At 43.1% G+C, this 17,509-nt stretch overlaps 1 protein-coding gene across 1 annotated transcript in view; it reads left to right on the top strand.

The window, feature by feature from the left end:
- Window positions 1–2,783, top strand: part of LOC121543969 (voltage-dependent calcium channel subunit alpha-2/delta-4-like) — a 53,330-nt gene extending 50,547 nt beyond the window's left edge. The window contains 5 exon segments of the mRNA XM_045208414.1: window positions 948–1,009; window positions 1,113–1,180; window positions 2,248–2,293; window positions 2,474–2,571; window positions 2,686–2,783. Coding sequence (XP_045064349.1) covers window positions 948–1,009; window positions 1,113–1,180; window positions 2,248–2,293; window positions 2,474–2,571; window positions 2,686–2,783 — 372 coding nt within the window.
- Window positions 2,784–17,509: the final 14,726 nt, after the last annotated feature.

Genomic DNA, 17,509 nt, shown 5'->3' with positions numbered 1-17,509 from the left:
CCATTACATAGTTATTGATAACATAGCAGTACTCCTATTACAAGGTACCATTACATAGTTATTGATAACATAGCAGTACTCCTATTACAAGGTACCATTACATAGTTATTATTAACCATAGCAGTACTCCTATTACAAGGTACCATTACATAGTTATTATTAACCATAGCAGTACTCCTATTACAAGGTACCATTACATAGTTATTGATAACATAGCAGTACTCCTATTACAAGGTGCCGTTACATAGTTATTGATAACATAGCAGTACTCCTATTACAAGGTGCCGTTACATAGTTATTGATAACATAGCAGTACTCCTATTACAAGCTACCATTACATAGTTATTGATAACATAGCAGTACTCCTAGGACAAGGTACCATTACATAGTTATTGATAACATAGCAGTACTCCTATTACAAGGTACCATTACATAGTTATTGATAACATAGCAGTACTCCTAGGACAAGGTACCATTACATAGTTATTGATAACATAGCAGTACTCCTATTACAAGGTACCATTACATAGTTATTGATAACATAGCAGTACTCCTAGGACAAGGTACCATTACATAGTTATTGATAACATAGCAGTACTCCTATTACAATGTACCATTACATAGTTATTGATAACATAGCAGTACTCCTAGGACAAGGTACCATTACATAGTTATTGATAACATAGCAGTACTCCTATTACAAGGTACCATTACATAGTTATTGATAACATAGCAGTACTCCTAGGACAAGGTACCATTACATAGTTATTGATAACATAGCAGTACTCCGAGGACAAGGTGCCATTACATAGTTATTGATAACATAGCAGTACTCCTAGGACAAGGTACCATTACATAGTTATTGATAACATAGCAGTACTCCTAGGACAAGGTACCGTTACATAGAGCCTACTATAACTTCTAAGATCTGTGTGTTCTCCTACCAGAGAAGAGTCATGTTCCTGAAGAATGACTACTTCTACACAACCATCAACGAGACGCCATTCAGGTTGGTTCAATCAAAATAGACTCTTCTAAATCAACGTCTAATTAACAGTTATAATGTGTCAAACAATAGCAAATGTGGAAACATGTAACGAGTGTTTCTACAGTCTTGGCATGGTGCTGACCAGAGGGCATGGTGAATACATCTTCCTAGGGAACGTGTCGGTAAAGGAAGGTAAGTCTTCTCTCTTACCTGAACAACAAACACTACAGTATAACTATCCACAGGCCTCTGCAGTATAACTACTAAACCATGGCGTTATAACCCATCCACAGGCCTCTGCAGTATAACCACTAAACCATGGTGTTATAACCCATCCACAGGCCTCTGCAGTATAACCACTAAACCATGGTGTTATAACCCATCCACAGGCCTCTGCAGTATAACCACTAAACCATAGTGTTATAACCCATCCACAGGCCTCTGCAGTATAACTACTAAACGATAGTGTTATAACCCATCCACAGGCCTCTGCAGTATAACCACTAAACCATAGTGTTATAACCCATCCACAGGCCTCTGCAGTATAACTACTAAACCATGGTGTTATAACCCATCCACAGGCCTCTGCAGTATAACTACTAAACCATGGTGTTATAACCCATCCACAGGCCTCTGCAGTATAACTACTAAATGATAGTGTTATAACCCATCCACAGGCCTCTGCAGTATAACCACTAAACCATGGTGTTATAACCCATCCACAGGCCTCTGCAGTATAACTACTAAACCATGGTGTTATAACCTATCCACAGGCCTCTGCAGTATAACCACTAAACCATGGTGTTATAACCCATCCACAGGCCTCTGCAGTATAACTACTAAACCATGGTGTTATAACCCATCCACAGGCCTCTGCAGTATAACCACTAAACCATGGTGTTATAACCCATCCACAGGCCTCTGCAGTATAACCACTAAACCATGGTGTTATAACCCATCCACAGGCCTCTGCAGTATAACCACTAAACCATGGTGTTATAACCCATCCACAGGCCTCTGCAGTATAACCACTAAACCATGGTGTTATAACCCATCCACAGGCCTCTGCAGTATAACCACTAAACCATGGTGTTATAACCCATCCACAGGCCTCTGCAGTATAACCACTAAACCATGGTGTTATAACCCATCCACAGGCCTCTGCAGTATAACCACTAAACCATGGTGTTATAACCCATCCACAGGCCTCTGCAGTATAACCACTAAACCATGGTGTTATAACTTGTTTCCATCCACAGGCCTCAATGACCTGATGCAGCCAGATGTGTCCATCGCAAATGAGTGGTGAGTGTGTGAGGAATCAGTTTCCCTCCCGATTCTGTCACTTACTAGCTATGCCGTCTGTAACAGGACAACAGTTATGTGATGTGATATGTTAGTGTACCTGACTGTTACTCTATTACTGCTGTCTGTCTGTCTGTCTGTCTGTCTGTCTGTCTGTCTGTCTGTCTGTCTGTCGTCCAGGACCTACTGTGAGACAGACATTGACCCTCACCACCGCAAGCTGACCCAGCTCCAGGCTGTGTTTCGATACCTCACTGGGAAGGAACCTGATCTGGAGTGTGAGCTTTCCACGTAGATCACACTTAACCCACAGGACATTCAGATATGAATACGGAATTGAGAAAAAGAGCCTTAGATTGACCTTTAACATGAATCTCATTCATCTTCTATAGGTGATGAGGAACTGTTGAGACAGACTCTGTTTGATGCTGTGGTCACAGCCCCCATGGAGGCCTACTGGACAGCCATGATGCTGAACCCATCTGGGTAACTACCTCACTAATACACTACCACACTACTACCACACTACTACACTACCACACTACCACACTACTACACTACTACACTACTACACTACTACACTACCACACTACTACACTACCACACTACTACACTACTACACTACCACACTACTACACTACCACACTACTACACTACTACACTACTACACTACTACACTACCACACTACTACACTACTACACTACTACACTACTACACTACCACACTACCACACTACTACCACACTACCTCACTACCTCACTAATACACTACCACACTACCACACTACCACACCACTACACTACCACACTACTACCACACTACTACACTACCACACTACCACACTACTACCACACTACCTCACTACCTCACTAATACACTACCACACTACCACACTACCACACCACTACACTACCACACTACCACACTACTACCACACTACTACACTACCACACTACCTCACTACTACCACACTACCTCACTACCTCACTACCTCACTAATACACTACCTCACTAATACACTACCACACCACTACACTACCACACTACTACACTACCACACTACCTCACTACTACACTACCTCACTACCACACTACCACACTACCACACTACTACACTACTACACTACTACACTACCACACTACCACACTACTACACTACCACACTACCACACTACACTACCACACTACCTCACTAATACACTACCTCACTAATACACTACTACACTACCACACTACTACACTACCACACTACTACACTACTACACTACCACACTACTACACTACCATACTACCACACTACTACACTACCACACTACTACACTACCACACTACTACACTACACTACTACACTACCACACTACCACACCACTACACTACCACACTACCACACTACACTACCACACTACCTCACTAATACACTACCTCACTAATACACTACTACACTACCACACTACTACACTACCACACTACTACACTACCACACTACTACACTACTACACTACCACACTACTACACTACCACACTACTACACTACTACACTACCACACCACTACACTACTACACTACTACACTACTACACTACCACACTACCGCACTACCACACTACCACACTACTACACTACCTCACTACCTCACTAATACACTACTACACTACCACACTACTACACTACCACACTACTACACTACTACACTACCACACTACTACACTACCACACTACTACACTACACTACTACACTACCACACTACCACACTACCACACTACTACACTACTACACTACCACATTACTACACTACTACACTACTACACTACTACACTACACTACTACACTACCACACTACCACACTACTACACTACCACACTACTACACTACTACACTACCACACTACCACACTACTAAACTACTACACTACCACACTACCACACTACACTACCACACTACCTCACTAATACACTACCTCACTAATACACTACTACACTACCACACTACCACACTACCACACTACTACACTACTACACTACCACACTACCACACTACCACACTACCTCACTACCACACTACCTCACTAATACACTACCTCACTAATACACTACTACACTACCACACTACTACACTACCACACTACTACACTACCACACTACTACACTACTACACTACCACACTACTACACTACCACACTACTACACTACTACACTACCACACCACTACACTACTACACTACTACACTACTACACTACCACACTACCGCACTACCACACTACCACACTACTACACTACCTCACTACCTCACTAATACACTACTACACTACCACACTACTACACTACCACACTACTACACTACTACACTACCACACTACTACACTACCACACTACTACACTACCACACTACTACACTACACTACTACACTACCACACTACCACACTACTACACTACTACACTACCACATTACTACACTACTACACTACTACACTACTACACTACACTACTACACTACCACACTACCACACTACTACACTACCACACTACTACACTACTACACTACCACACTACCACACTACTAAACTACTACACTACCACACTACCACACTACACTACCACACTACCTCACTAATACACTACCTCACTAATACACTACTACACTACCACACTACCACACTACCACACTACTACACTACTACACTACCACACTACCACACTACCACACTACCTCACTACCACACTACCTCACTACCACACTACCACACTACTACACTACCACACTACTACACTACTACACTACCACACTACTAAACTACTACACTACCACACTACCACACTACACTACCACACTACTACACTACCACACTACCACACTACCACACTACCACACTACTACACTACTACACTACTACACTACTACACTACCACACTACCACACTACTACACTACTACACTACCACACTACCACACTACTAAACTACTACACTACCACACTACCACACTACACTACCACACTACCACACTACTACACTACCACACTACCACACTACTACACTACTACACTACTACACTACCACACTACCACACTACTACACTACCTCACTACTACACTACCACACTACTACACTACCACACTACCACACTACTACACTACCACACTACTACACTACCTCACTACCACACTACCTCACTACCACACTACTACACTACTACACTACTACACTACCACACTACCACACTACTACACTACCACACTACCTCACTACCACACTACTACACTACCACACTACCACACTACCACACTACCTCACTACCACACTACCTCACTAATACACTACCTCACTAATACACTACTACACTACCACACTACCACACTACTACACTACCTCACTACCACACTACCACACTACCACACTACTACACTACTACACTACCACACTACCACACTACTACACTACTACACTACTACACTACCACACTACCACACTACCACACTACTACACTACTACACTACCACACTACTACACTACTACACTACCACACTACCACACTACTACACTACTACACTACCACACTACCACACTATCACACTACCACACTACTACACTACTACACTACCACACTACCACACTACCACACTACTACACTACTACACTACCACACTACCACACTACTACACTACTACACTACCACACTACCACACTACCACACTACTACACTACTACACTACCACACTACCACACCACTACACTACCACACCACTACACTACCACACTACCTCACTACTACCACACTACTACACTACCACACTACCTCACTACTACCACACTACCTCACTACCTCACTACCTCACTAATACACTACCTCACTAATACACTACCACACTACTACACTACCACACTACTACACTACCACACTACCTCACTACTACACTACCTCACTACCACACTACCACACTACCACACTACTACACTACCACACTACCACACTACACTACCACACTACCTCACTAATACACTACCTCACTAATACACTACTACACTACCACACTACTACACTACCACACTACTACACTACCACACTACCACACTACTACACTACCACACTACTACACTACTACACTACCACACTACTACACTACCACACTACCTCACTACTACACTACCTCACTACCACACTACCACACTACCACACTACCACACTACTACACTACTACACTACTACACTACCACACTACCACACTACTACACTACCACACTACCACACTACACTACCACACTACCTCACTAATACACTACCTCACTAATACACTACTACACTACCACACTACTACACTACCACACTACTACACTACCACACTACCACACTACTACACTACTACACTACCACACTACTACACTACCACACTACTACACTACCACACTACCTCACTACTACACTACCTCACTACCACACTACCACACTACCACACTACTACACTACTACACTACTACACTACCACACTACCACACTACTACACTACCACACTACCACACTACACTACCACACTACCTCACTAATACACTACCTCACTAATACACTACTACACTACCACACTACTACACTACCACACTACTACACTCCACACTGCCACACTGCCACACTACTACACTACCACACTGCTGCACTCTGCACCTCACTAATACACTACTACACTACCACACTACCACACTACCACACTACCACACTACTACACTACTACACTACCACACTACCACACTACTACACTACCACACTACCACACTACACTACCACACTACCTCACTAATACACTACCTCACTAATACACTACTACACTACCACACTACTACACTACCACACTACTACACTACTACACTACCACACTACTACACTACCACACTACTACACTACCACACTACTACACTACACTACTACACTACCACACTACCACACCACTACACTACCACACTACCACACTACACTACCACACTACCTCACTAATACACTACCTCACTAATACACTACTACACTACCACACTACTTGTTATGTGAATTATTTAACAAACTATTTTAGTGTCTCTGTGCGTCTCCCAAAAGGTTGTAAGTCTTTTGGGATTTAAGTAACGGCCAGAGTCCCGGTCTGCATAGTCAGAGATATTTATTCATTTAGAATTCTGCCATCACAATTTCAGAGTCCATCTTTTATACTCATACGTCATACAAAAAGAAATTCCTTCCCTCTGTAGGCGGGCTGTAGTTTTCCACTCTAAAACTGCTCTACTGACCTTCAGTTCACACACACACACACATATACACACATGCATACACACATACATGCACACACACACACATATCCTACTCCCTGCTTTACTCAGTTATTGCCGTTCTCACAATATTCTGCACCATGTTTTCATAACAGTTTCTCCCCTCCCTAAATTGGGAGGCCTCTTTATCTTAGTTTCTCAGTTGTCTTTGTTGTCTGGCCTAACTCTTACTCACATTACTAAATAGTGGCTCAATGCCATAGCCTTTACTGGTCCTACACTCACACATTTCTAACACATTATACACAGTTTCAGGGTGTAATAATTTGTCATTAATAATTAATCTATCAATTCCACCCTTTGACTAAATATTACACACATACAAAATATATGTTGTTATAGAAATGAATCACACTCATTGAAGTATATAAGTTGGTTTGCATATTAAAACATTACAGGTTCATCAGGGTTACCCCATGATTAAAAGCATAACGTTACTTTTTAGCAATGGTAACTAGTACATCATACTTAAAACGAGACTTTAATACACAAAAGTCATTACAATTATTTTTAAACTAGAGATTTGTAGTTCTAGGTTAACATCCAATCACAGCTCTTCGTTAGATTTTCACTGCAACCTTCACACATTAGAACTAAGAAAAGTTTCATCCAGTCTCAAACTATCTGAATTGTCGTCATCCTCCACCAAGCCTGGTAGGTCATATCCTTCATTCCTCAGGTCGGAGTCCGGGATTGGGCCGTATCTCACTATCTGTTGGGAAACTGCCTTCTCCATCGCCTTGCTCACCAACCCTCGGACACAGGGAATAAGACAACATCCACAAAGAACAAGCATACCCATAGAAGCTATAACTTCACCCAGAATAGTTACAACAATAGTTTTCCATTTACCAAATATGTTATCAAACCAACCGTTTATGGAGCTATCAATACCAGAGTTCTCAGCCAGTTCGTTCGCCAGCGTGGTGATGGTCACTCAAGCGCTTTGGTCACGGACCCGTCCGGTGCTGTATTGTTGGGGATGAAAGTACAGCACATAGATCCAAACAGAACACAAACTCCGTCCCGCTCAGCCAAAAGCATATCTAAAGCTATTCTATTCTGCCATGTCATTAAGCTAGTTGCCGCTGTCTGCTCAGCTAATCCCTTTATTGCATCACGAGTGTGGTTTATAAATCTTTGCTGGTTATAGTAAACATAATTCATCCAATCTACGTTTTTATTAATTGTTGACCACCAGAAAATACTTGATTCAAACCCAGCTGCGATCTGATTCCTAGCTTTAAATTGTTCTGGAACCCTCGAGGTACTGCTATCCCATCAATATATATCCTTTCATCAAAGGATCCCAGGAGGAGGTCCTACTTTCTACGTGACAACTCACCAGTCTCTGACACGTTTGATTTTTTGCATATGTAGGTGAGTTCACAATCTGTTATCACCACACAACCATCAGATGTCAGCACGGGCCTGGTTTTGGTCCTAAAATCCTCTGGCTGCAACAAAGAGGAGAGATTAGTCATGGTCTCTTTAGGTGTGACATTCTCTGTGTGGGAGCAGGAGCTAAGATGCCCTACCCTGTATCCTATCCTTACTAGTCCTAGAAAAACAATAATAAGAATCCCCTGAGACTTCAAACTGAGGCAACCCAGGTCGGGATGACTTTGTTATCGGGGGAAACAGATAGTGCAAGTTACCATAAGACTCTTTCACCACATTCCCAGGTGGCTTGCATGGAGGATAAACCTGACAGAGAGTCAAAGCCTGTCAAGGGGAACGGAGTAGTTGTTAACCTTGGTTTGGCTGTCCTACAGGCATAACAGTCCTCTTTAGACCGTATACTGAATCCATTCCAACCACAGGTTAAAATCTATTTACTCCGTCTCCATCTGTACTACTTCCTTCAGGTCTATAGTTTGCACTGTCTCGCTACCTCCCTCAGAGAGGTTTACTCTATAGGGTGCCCCAGTTGAAGAAGATATCTAACTTGTCAGGTCTGTAATCTGTTTTAGCATAATTCAGACTTTCAGACAGTACCTACCCTCATATGGGTCGCACTGCCATTTCTGATAATTCCCTACTTTCACAATACTACACCTGTCCCTAAACTGTGTATGGAGATTGACATATCCCCCCCCGCTTGGTATAAGCAACAACATAGTCCCAGGATGTACATGGTGACATACATATGGCAATGTCCTTCCCTAAAGTCCCTAGTATTTCCCCTTTCCCTACGTCTAGCTGTCTCCTATGCCTTTTCAACTTGTGTTAGGTTAACTACCACTTCTGGCTGAAACAGGAGGGTCCGTGTGTGTTAGGAATATGGCCCCCACAATCAGACAGCTACCTACCGTCGGGAGACCTGTGAATCCCCACCCTCGCCCTGAGAACATGTCAGACGCCAGAGGCCAACCCATTGCTTTACCTTCTATCGAACTCACACAGGGATGATCAGACAGGGTAAGGGAATCTTCGTTTAAGGAGCCAACCCCCGAGCCCTAGTGGTGATCGGATCTTTCTCCTAACTCTGTGTTTGTTCGTCAGGTGTAGCTGGTTTTACCTTTTTGCAGTGAGTGACATGCACCCAGATGGATCTCTCAGCTATTCTGCTGGCAAAGGCAGTACTTGGTAGGGCCCTTCCCGCCAGGCCTGCTTCAGTCTCCTGGTTAGATAGAGTGGGTCACCTTCTCCTTTAGTTCACCTGTGGGGCACAAAACCTCTGACATACAGGTGTGGTTAATAAACTACCTTCTCACGTGTTCTGCTAGGGTGCTCTCTAGTTCTATGTCTGCCTGTCTGGTCCTGCCAACTGTGGCATTCTGTAAGGTCTTCCAAACACTTTCTCAAAGGGGGATAACCCATCTTTATCTGGGGTTACTCTACATTTCTTCCCTTCACTCTATAAAATCAATTTCCAATTGCTGGAAAGGGTACTTAGCCGGAGGATACTCACCCTGAGGTGCCCTTTGTCTGCCCTGGTGATTATTTTGAGCACAGATAACACATCTTTTTTTTTATAATTAGTAATCCCATGTGCAACAAAGTGTTGTCTAATCTGTTCTACCATCCATCCCTCCTTTTGACACATGTCACTGCCCATGTGTCAATATTATCACCTACCTAACAATCACTTAGGTAATATTGGTAATTTATCATCCAATTGCCATCCCTTATTTTTATTTATTGGTAAAATAAACTATCTTAAAGTCCTCCTCTCATGCCTTTAGAATTTACCAGTGTGGATGATTAATTAACACCAGAAAGTTAAAACAGAGTTCAGAGGCAATTGAAATTCCATCCCATAGTATACCAAACATTACCATTATTCTAAATATTTAATAAATGTTACTTATCCCAAGTGTTCATTAATCCTCATGACATTCATTCTCATAAGAAATCATATATACCCCAAACTCAGCCAAAACCTAAAAAAACTCCATAAAATCCACTGTGTGCTCCTCTAAGACCTATCACCCTTGACCTGCTGAAACCCCCCAAAATTGAAACAACAAGGCTTTATAAACATCATACTAGGTGTGTTGTTTTTTTATTTGAAAACCCCAATTAAAAAACAACAACCAAACAGCCAGGTCATGAGGACTCCTGATTTCTCTCTTCCCCTTCTGCCTACAGTTTCTTAACTGGTGCCCTTTCCTTGCACAGTAACTACCACGGTTCCTCACATTCTCTAGCAAAATGTCCCGTTTTGTCACAATTGTAACACTTCCACTCACTCCTGTCTCCACTATTACCATTTCCTCCTTGTCTGTCTTTGCTACCGTAACCTCTCTTCTCTCCTAGGTATTGACTAATAGTCTCACTGTCTCTAATTCAACACAAAACCCCATCATCCAATGTACTCCCAGCAGAACTTAAAAAAAACAAAACAGACTGTGATTTCCAGGACACTGCACCTTTGTTTCTGGCCTCACTATCTCCCCGGGAATTGGCCCTCCCTCAAGGTCCCTCCCAATCTGCTCTTGGTAAACTGCAAACCTTTTATTGCTTCTGGTTTCATAGGGTATTGCTTCTGATATGGCCTATGATTAGATTTGGGTATCACCTGTACTGGAATTACCCCTTTTATTAATCCTACGTCTGCTGGACCCCGGGACCACAAATGCTCTGGAACTTCTTTTAAATCTGACTCCTGTTGTTCTGTCAACAGGTATTCCTCTCCTCAGCATCTGCTATTCTCATCTAAATGTACTATCTGTGGATGGGCTGTGTTGATCGCCACTCACAATATTGACCCAATCAGTGATCCTCTTACCCTTGGATACCCACTGGCCCATGTCTTTCCAGTCCTCTGCTGGCTCCTTTGCTAGGGACACATGTGGGCGCCATATTTCCCTGAACAGTCTCTGACATTGGGGCCCAATTTCCACCTCCACTACTGCGTGGGTGTTGTCATAGTGAAACCATTTCAAGGCTATAGTCCTTTCTGTGGTTTTAAATAATGCTTTCTCATAGATTGCATCTGGACCTGGTTGTTTGTTATACCAGAGAGTACAGTGTAGGTCATCGGGGGACATTTTAGTGGGGCCTGGTACTACATCATCAGCAAGTTCCATCAAGGTTCGGGAATATCAGTTATTCCCCCCTAAACAAATCTTGCCTATACCAATAACATGGCTCCCCTTCCCCACAGACCACCATATTGTCTCTGACTATGTGTACTTTCTTTCCCCTCTCAGCGGAAATGACAGCCACATTCAATTTAGTCATTACATCACGTCCTAGTAAATTTACCCGACACAGCTTAGATATCAGGATGGGTATGGTTGCCTCTCATCCTGATTGGTCATGTTTTAGGGTTATTGGGGCTGATAACCTTTCAATAAATTGATGACCAGAGGCAGATCGCACTATGATTTTCTCCCCATCAATCCTGACTCCATCTGGCTTGTCTGTTGCACAGGTTGCTGTCCTGCAGGCTCCCGTATCACAAAGGAATTTAATTTTCATACCCATTACTGTCAATGTCAAATAAGGTTTCTGTTCCTGTTGAAGTGCTAAGTCAATAGTAGCCAATTCAAACACCTCACAATTTGGATCAAAGGGTTCCTTAGTCTTCCCCCCACTAGAGTCTACTATTTCTCCCTCAAGGACTAGTCACGCCTTATCTTCCTCTTCCTCACGCTCAAAGCTGGGGGATGGACTTCTCTCTCTCTCTTCTCTCTTTTCTCTCTTTTCTCTCCTGTCTGACTTTCTCTGCCCTTGTCCTGTACTCCTCTACCTCTGGCTCTTCCTCACCTTCATCTTCCCTTCCTCCTCCAGCCCCTTCTTCCACATAGGGAGGTGGGGCCGGTGGGGGGGGGGGCAACATTATTCCCCTGCACTCTCCTTCTCCTCCCTACGTATTCATCATCTGGATTTTCTCTCCATGCCTGGTCTGCCAAGTTTGGATATAACCTTTCTGCCCTCTGCTCTGGGGGAGGCACGGAGACCTCAACCTTCACTTCTCTTTCCCTCTCACTCACTTCTCTTTTCTTCCTGCCTTCTTTCTTGGCTCTGTCCTGTCTGTTATTCTGCTCATGATGGATTGCATGTCTCTCTGAGGCTATTACACAATTCAGTTATTTTCCCAACATACTCTCCGTGATCGGCCCATGGCAAAGTGCCCTCTGGGCATCCCCTGAAACCCACTGCCCTCTAACGGCAGCCCAAACCTTACTATTCCTGTTTTGGGGTGGGTCATTCCTTCTACCGCTCTGGCCACGTCCTCTGTGTTCATGGCCTGTCTGCTAAATGGCATATTATTATTACTGTATACATCTAAGGTTGCTGGGGCCCCTTTCATTCCCCCGTCAATAGATTAGGTAAGGCTATCAGTGGGTACTGGCCCCTCCTACTCTCTCTCTCTCTCACTGCTTATTTCTCCTTTACACACCTTATGTATCTGTTTAAGCATGGATTCGAGTTTATCTGCGTCTAGACGTCCCCTCAAAACCATACCTCTCCCTCCACCTGGTTACATAATGGAGATTTCTTCTATCCCTGGATTCCATTTTAATTACATCAAGCATTTCTCGTCCCCAGTAAATTCTGGGACCTCTTGTGAGGATTTGCCCCGCCATGGTTGGTACTGTTAAAAATCCCTTAGCCACCTCTTCTATATAACAAGTCAATTTAACAAGTAATTCAAAATAGCTTCACACAACAACACCTTGAATCACCCCTTCCTGTATATGTAATCTTGACTAGTCCCCAGAATTATCTCATACTTTTACAGAGGGATTGATCCCCACAATGTAATCTTGATAATTCCTGACAGTCTCATACAACAGGAATGGGTTCTCCATCCTCTATACAACCACCTCTCCCTGTATATGTAGTCTTGACTAGTCCCCCAGAATTATCTCATACTTTTACAGAGGGATTGATCCCCACAATGTAATCTTGATAATTCCTGACAGTCTCATACAACAGGAATGGGTTCTCCCTCCTCTATACAACCACCTGGAATTATTCATGTGACTTTTTGAGCAAACATTAGGTCTCACACGTATACAACCTTACATGATTATTGGTGTTGTATCGGTAACCTGGAGTTTATAAGGCTCCAGAACGGATAGAGTTACAGCAAAATCTACAGTTGTTTGTGACTTTTGACTTTACTAATATTATATTTCTCACACATGCTACTTTAATTCCTTCTGGTGTACTTTTTTGTATTTGTTTAACCCGGATTATTTGTTGACTGTTCAATAATCTCTTACAGGTTACATCCCATAGGTGTACTTTTTAATAGTTCCTTCTATTTCAACACCGGGTAGTTTCTTTTGGTAATGGCCTATTACCGTGAATCATTCGGACCCACCACCAGGTTGACTAGTCCCCCAGAATTATCTCCTACTCTACGGAGGAGTCTATCCTCACAATGTAATCTTGATAATTCTGACAGTCAACCCCACATTTCACTTAAAATGGCTACGCATTGATCAATTTGCTACTTTTCAATATTTTAGCAAGTCCTCAAATCAATTTCACTAAGTTAATGAATAAAGACTACTGACCTTATCCTTGCAGCCGAGATTCAATGTAGGTTTGGATTCCGTCACCGTCTCTGTCATTAATCAGGTGTCCTCTGGCCTGTTTTAACCCTTAATGTCAAAAGGGCAGGACTTTCTATTTACGAATGTATAATTCGCCCGTCGACGGTTTTCAGAGTTACCTGGAATGACAGAAACAGGGTATTGGAGTCTGGCTCAGAAGGACCAAGCTGTTATGTGAATTATTTAACAAACTATTTTAGTGTCTCTGTGCGTCTCCCAAAAGGTTGTAAGTCTTTTGGGATTTAAGTAACGGCCAGAGTCCCGGTCTGCATAGTCAGAGATATTTATTCATTGAGAATTCTGCCATCACAATTTCAGAGTCCATCTTTTATACTCATACGTCATACAAAAAGAAATCCCTTCCCTCTGTAGGCGGGCTGTAGTTTTCCACTCTAAAACTGCTCTACTGACCTTCAGTTCACACACACACACATATACACACATGCATACACACATACATACACACACACACACATATCCTACTCCCTGCTTTACTCAGTTATTGCCGTTCTCACAATATTCTGCACCATGTTTTCATAACAGTTTCTCCCATCCCTAAATTGAGCGGCCTCTTTATCTTAGTTTCTCAGTTGTCTTTGTTGTCTGGCCTAACTCTTACTCACATTGCTAAATAGTGGCTCAATGCCATAGCCTTTACTGGTCCTACACTCACACATTTCTAACACATTATACACAGTTTCAGGGTGTAATAATTTGTCATTAATAATTAATCTATCACTACTACACTACCACACTACTACACTACCACACTACTACACTACTACACTACCACACTACTACACTACCACACTACACACTACCACACTACTACACTACACTGCTACACTACCACACTACCACACTACTACACTACTACACTACCACATTAAACACTCATCTCACACTACTACACTACTACACTACACTACTACACTACCACACTACCACACACTCACTACACTACCACACTACTACACTACTACACTACCACACTACCACACTACTAAACACTACACTACCACACACCACACTACACTACCACACTACCTCACTAATACACTACCTCACTAATACACTACTACACTACCACACACCACACTACCACACTACTACACTGACTACACTACCACACTACACACACTACCACACATCCGCCTCACTACCACTACCTCACTACCACACTACCACACTACTACACTACCACACTAGCTACACCTGGGCCACACTACCACACTACCACACTACTGGGAACTACTAGCCACTACCACTACCACTACTACACTACCACACTACCACACTCACCACACTACACACTACCACACTACCACACATTACTACACTCACTACACTACTACACTACTACACTACCACACTACCACACTACTACACTACTACACTACCACACTACCACACTACTAAACTACTACATCTACCACACTACCACACTACACTACCACACTACCACATCTACTACACTACCACACTACCACACTCCACCACACTACTACACTACTACACTACTACACTACTACACCACCACACCAAACAACACTTACTACACTACCTCACTACTACACTACCACACTACTACACTACCACACTACCACACTACTACACTACCACACTACTACACTACTCTCACTACCACACCACCTCACTACCACACTACTACACTACTACACTACCACACTGGCCACACTAGCCACACTACTCTCACTACCACACTACTACACTACCACACTACCACACTACCACACTACACCACTACCACATCTACCTCACTACATACACTTCACCTCACTGCACATATCACTGCTACTACCATACCACGGCCCCCGCCACTACTACACTACTACACCACCTCACTACCACACTACTACACTACTACACTACCACACTACCACACTACCACTACTATCACACTACTACACTACCACACTACCACACTACCACACTACTACACTACTACACTACCACTCTACTACAGGCGCACTACACTACCACACTACCACACTACCACACACTACTACACTACCACACTACCACACTACTACACTACTACACTACTACACTACCACACTACCACACTACCAGCACTACTACACTACCACACTACTACACTACCACACACTACCACACTACTACACTACCACACTCCACACACTACTACACTACTACACTACCACACTACCACACTACCACACTACCACACTACTACACTACCACACTACCACACTACCACACTACCACACACAACTCACACTACCACTCACCACACTACCACACTACTACTCTACTACACTACCACACTACCACATACTACACTACCACACTACCACACTACCACATTACTACACTACCACACTACCACACCACTACACTACCACACCACTACACTACCACACTACCTCACTACTACACCACTACACTACCACACTACCACACTACCTCACCACTACACTACCACACTACCACACTACTACACTACTACACTACTACACTACCTCACTACTACACTACTAAACTACTACACTACCACACTACCACACTACCACACTACTACACTAGTACACTACCTCACTACTACACTACCACACTACTACACTACTACACTACCACACTACCTCACTACTACACCACTACACTACCACACCACTACACTACCACACTACCTCACTACTACACCACTACACTACCACACTACCACACTACCACACTACTACACTACTACACCACACCACTACACTACACTACTACACTACCACACTACCACACTACTACACCACTACACTACTACACTACCACACTACCACACCACTACACTACTACACTACCACACTACCACACTACTACACTACCACACTACCTCACTACCATACTACCACACTACCA

This window comes from Coregonus clupeaformis, chromosome 28, assembly GCF_020615455.1.
Source record: "Coregonus clupeaformis isolate EN_2021a chromosome 28, ASM2061545v1, whole genome shotgun sequence".
Lineage (NCBI taxonomy): Eukaryota > Metazoa > Chordata > Actinopteri > Salmoniformes > Salmonidae > Coregonus > Coregonus clupeaformis.
Note: the sequence above shows the minus strand (reverse complement) of the source record. Positions and strands in the feature narration are given on the sequence as shown.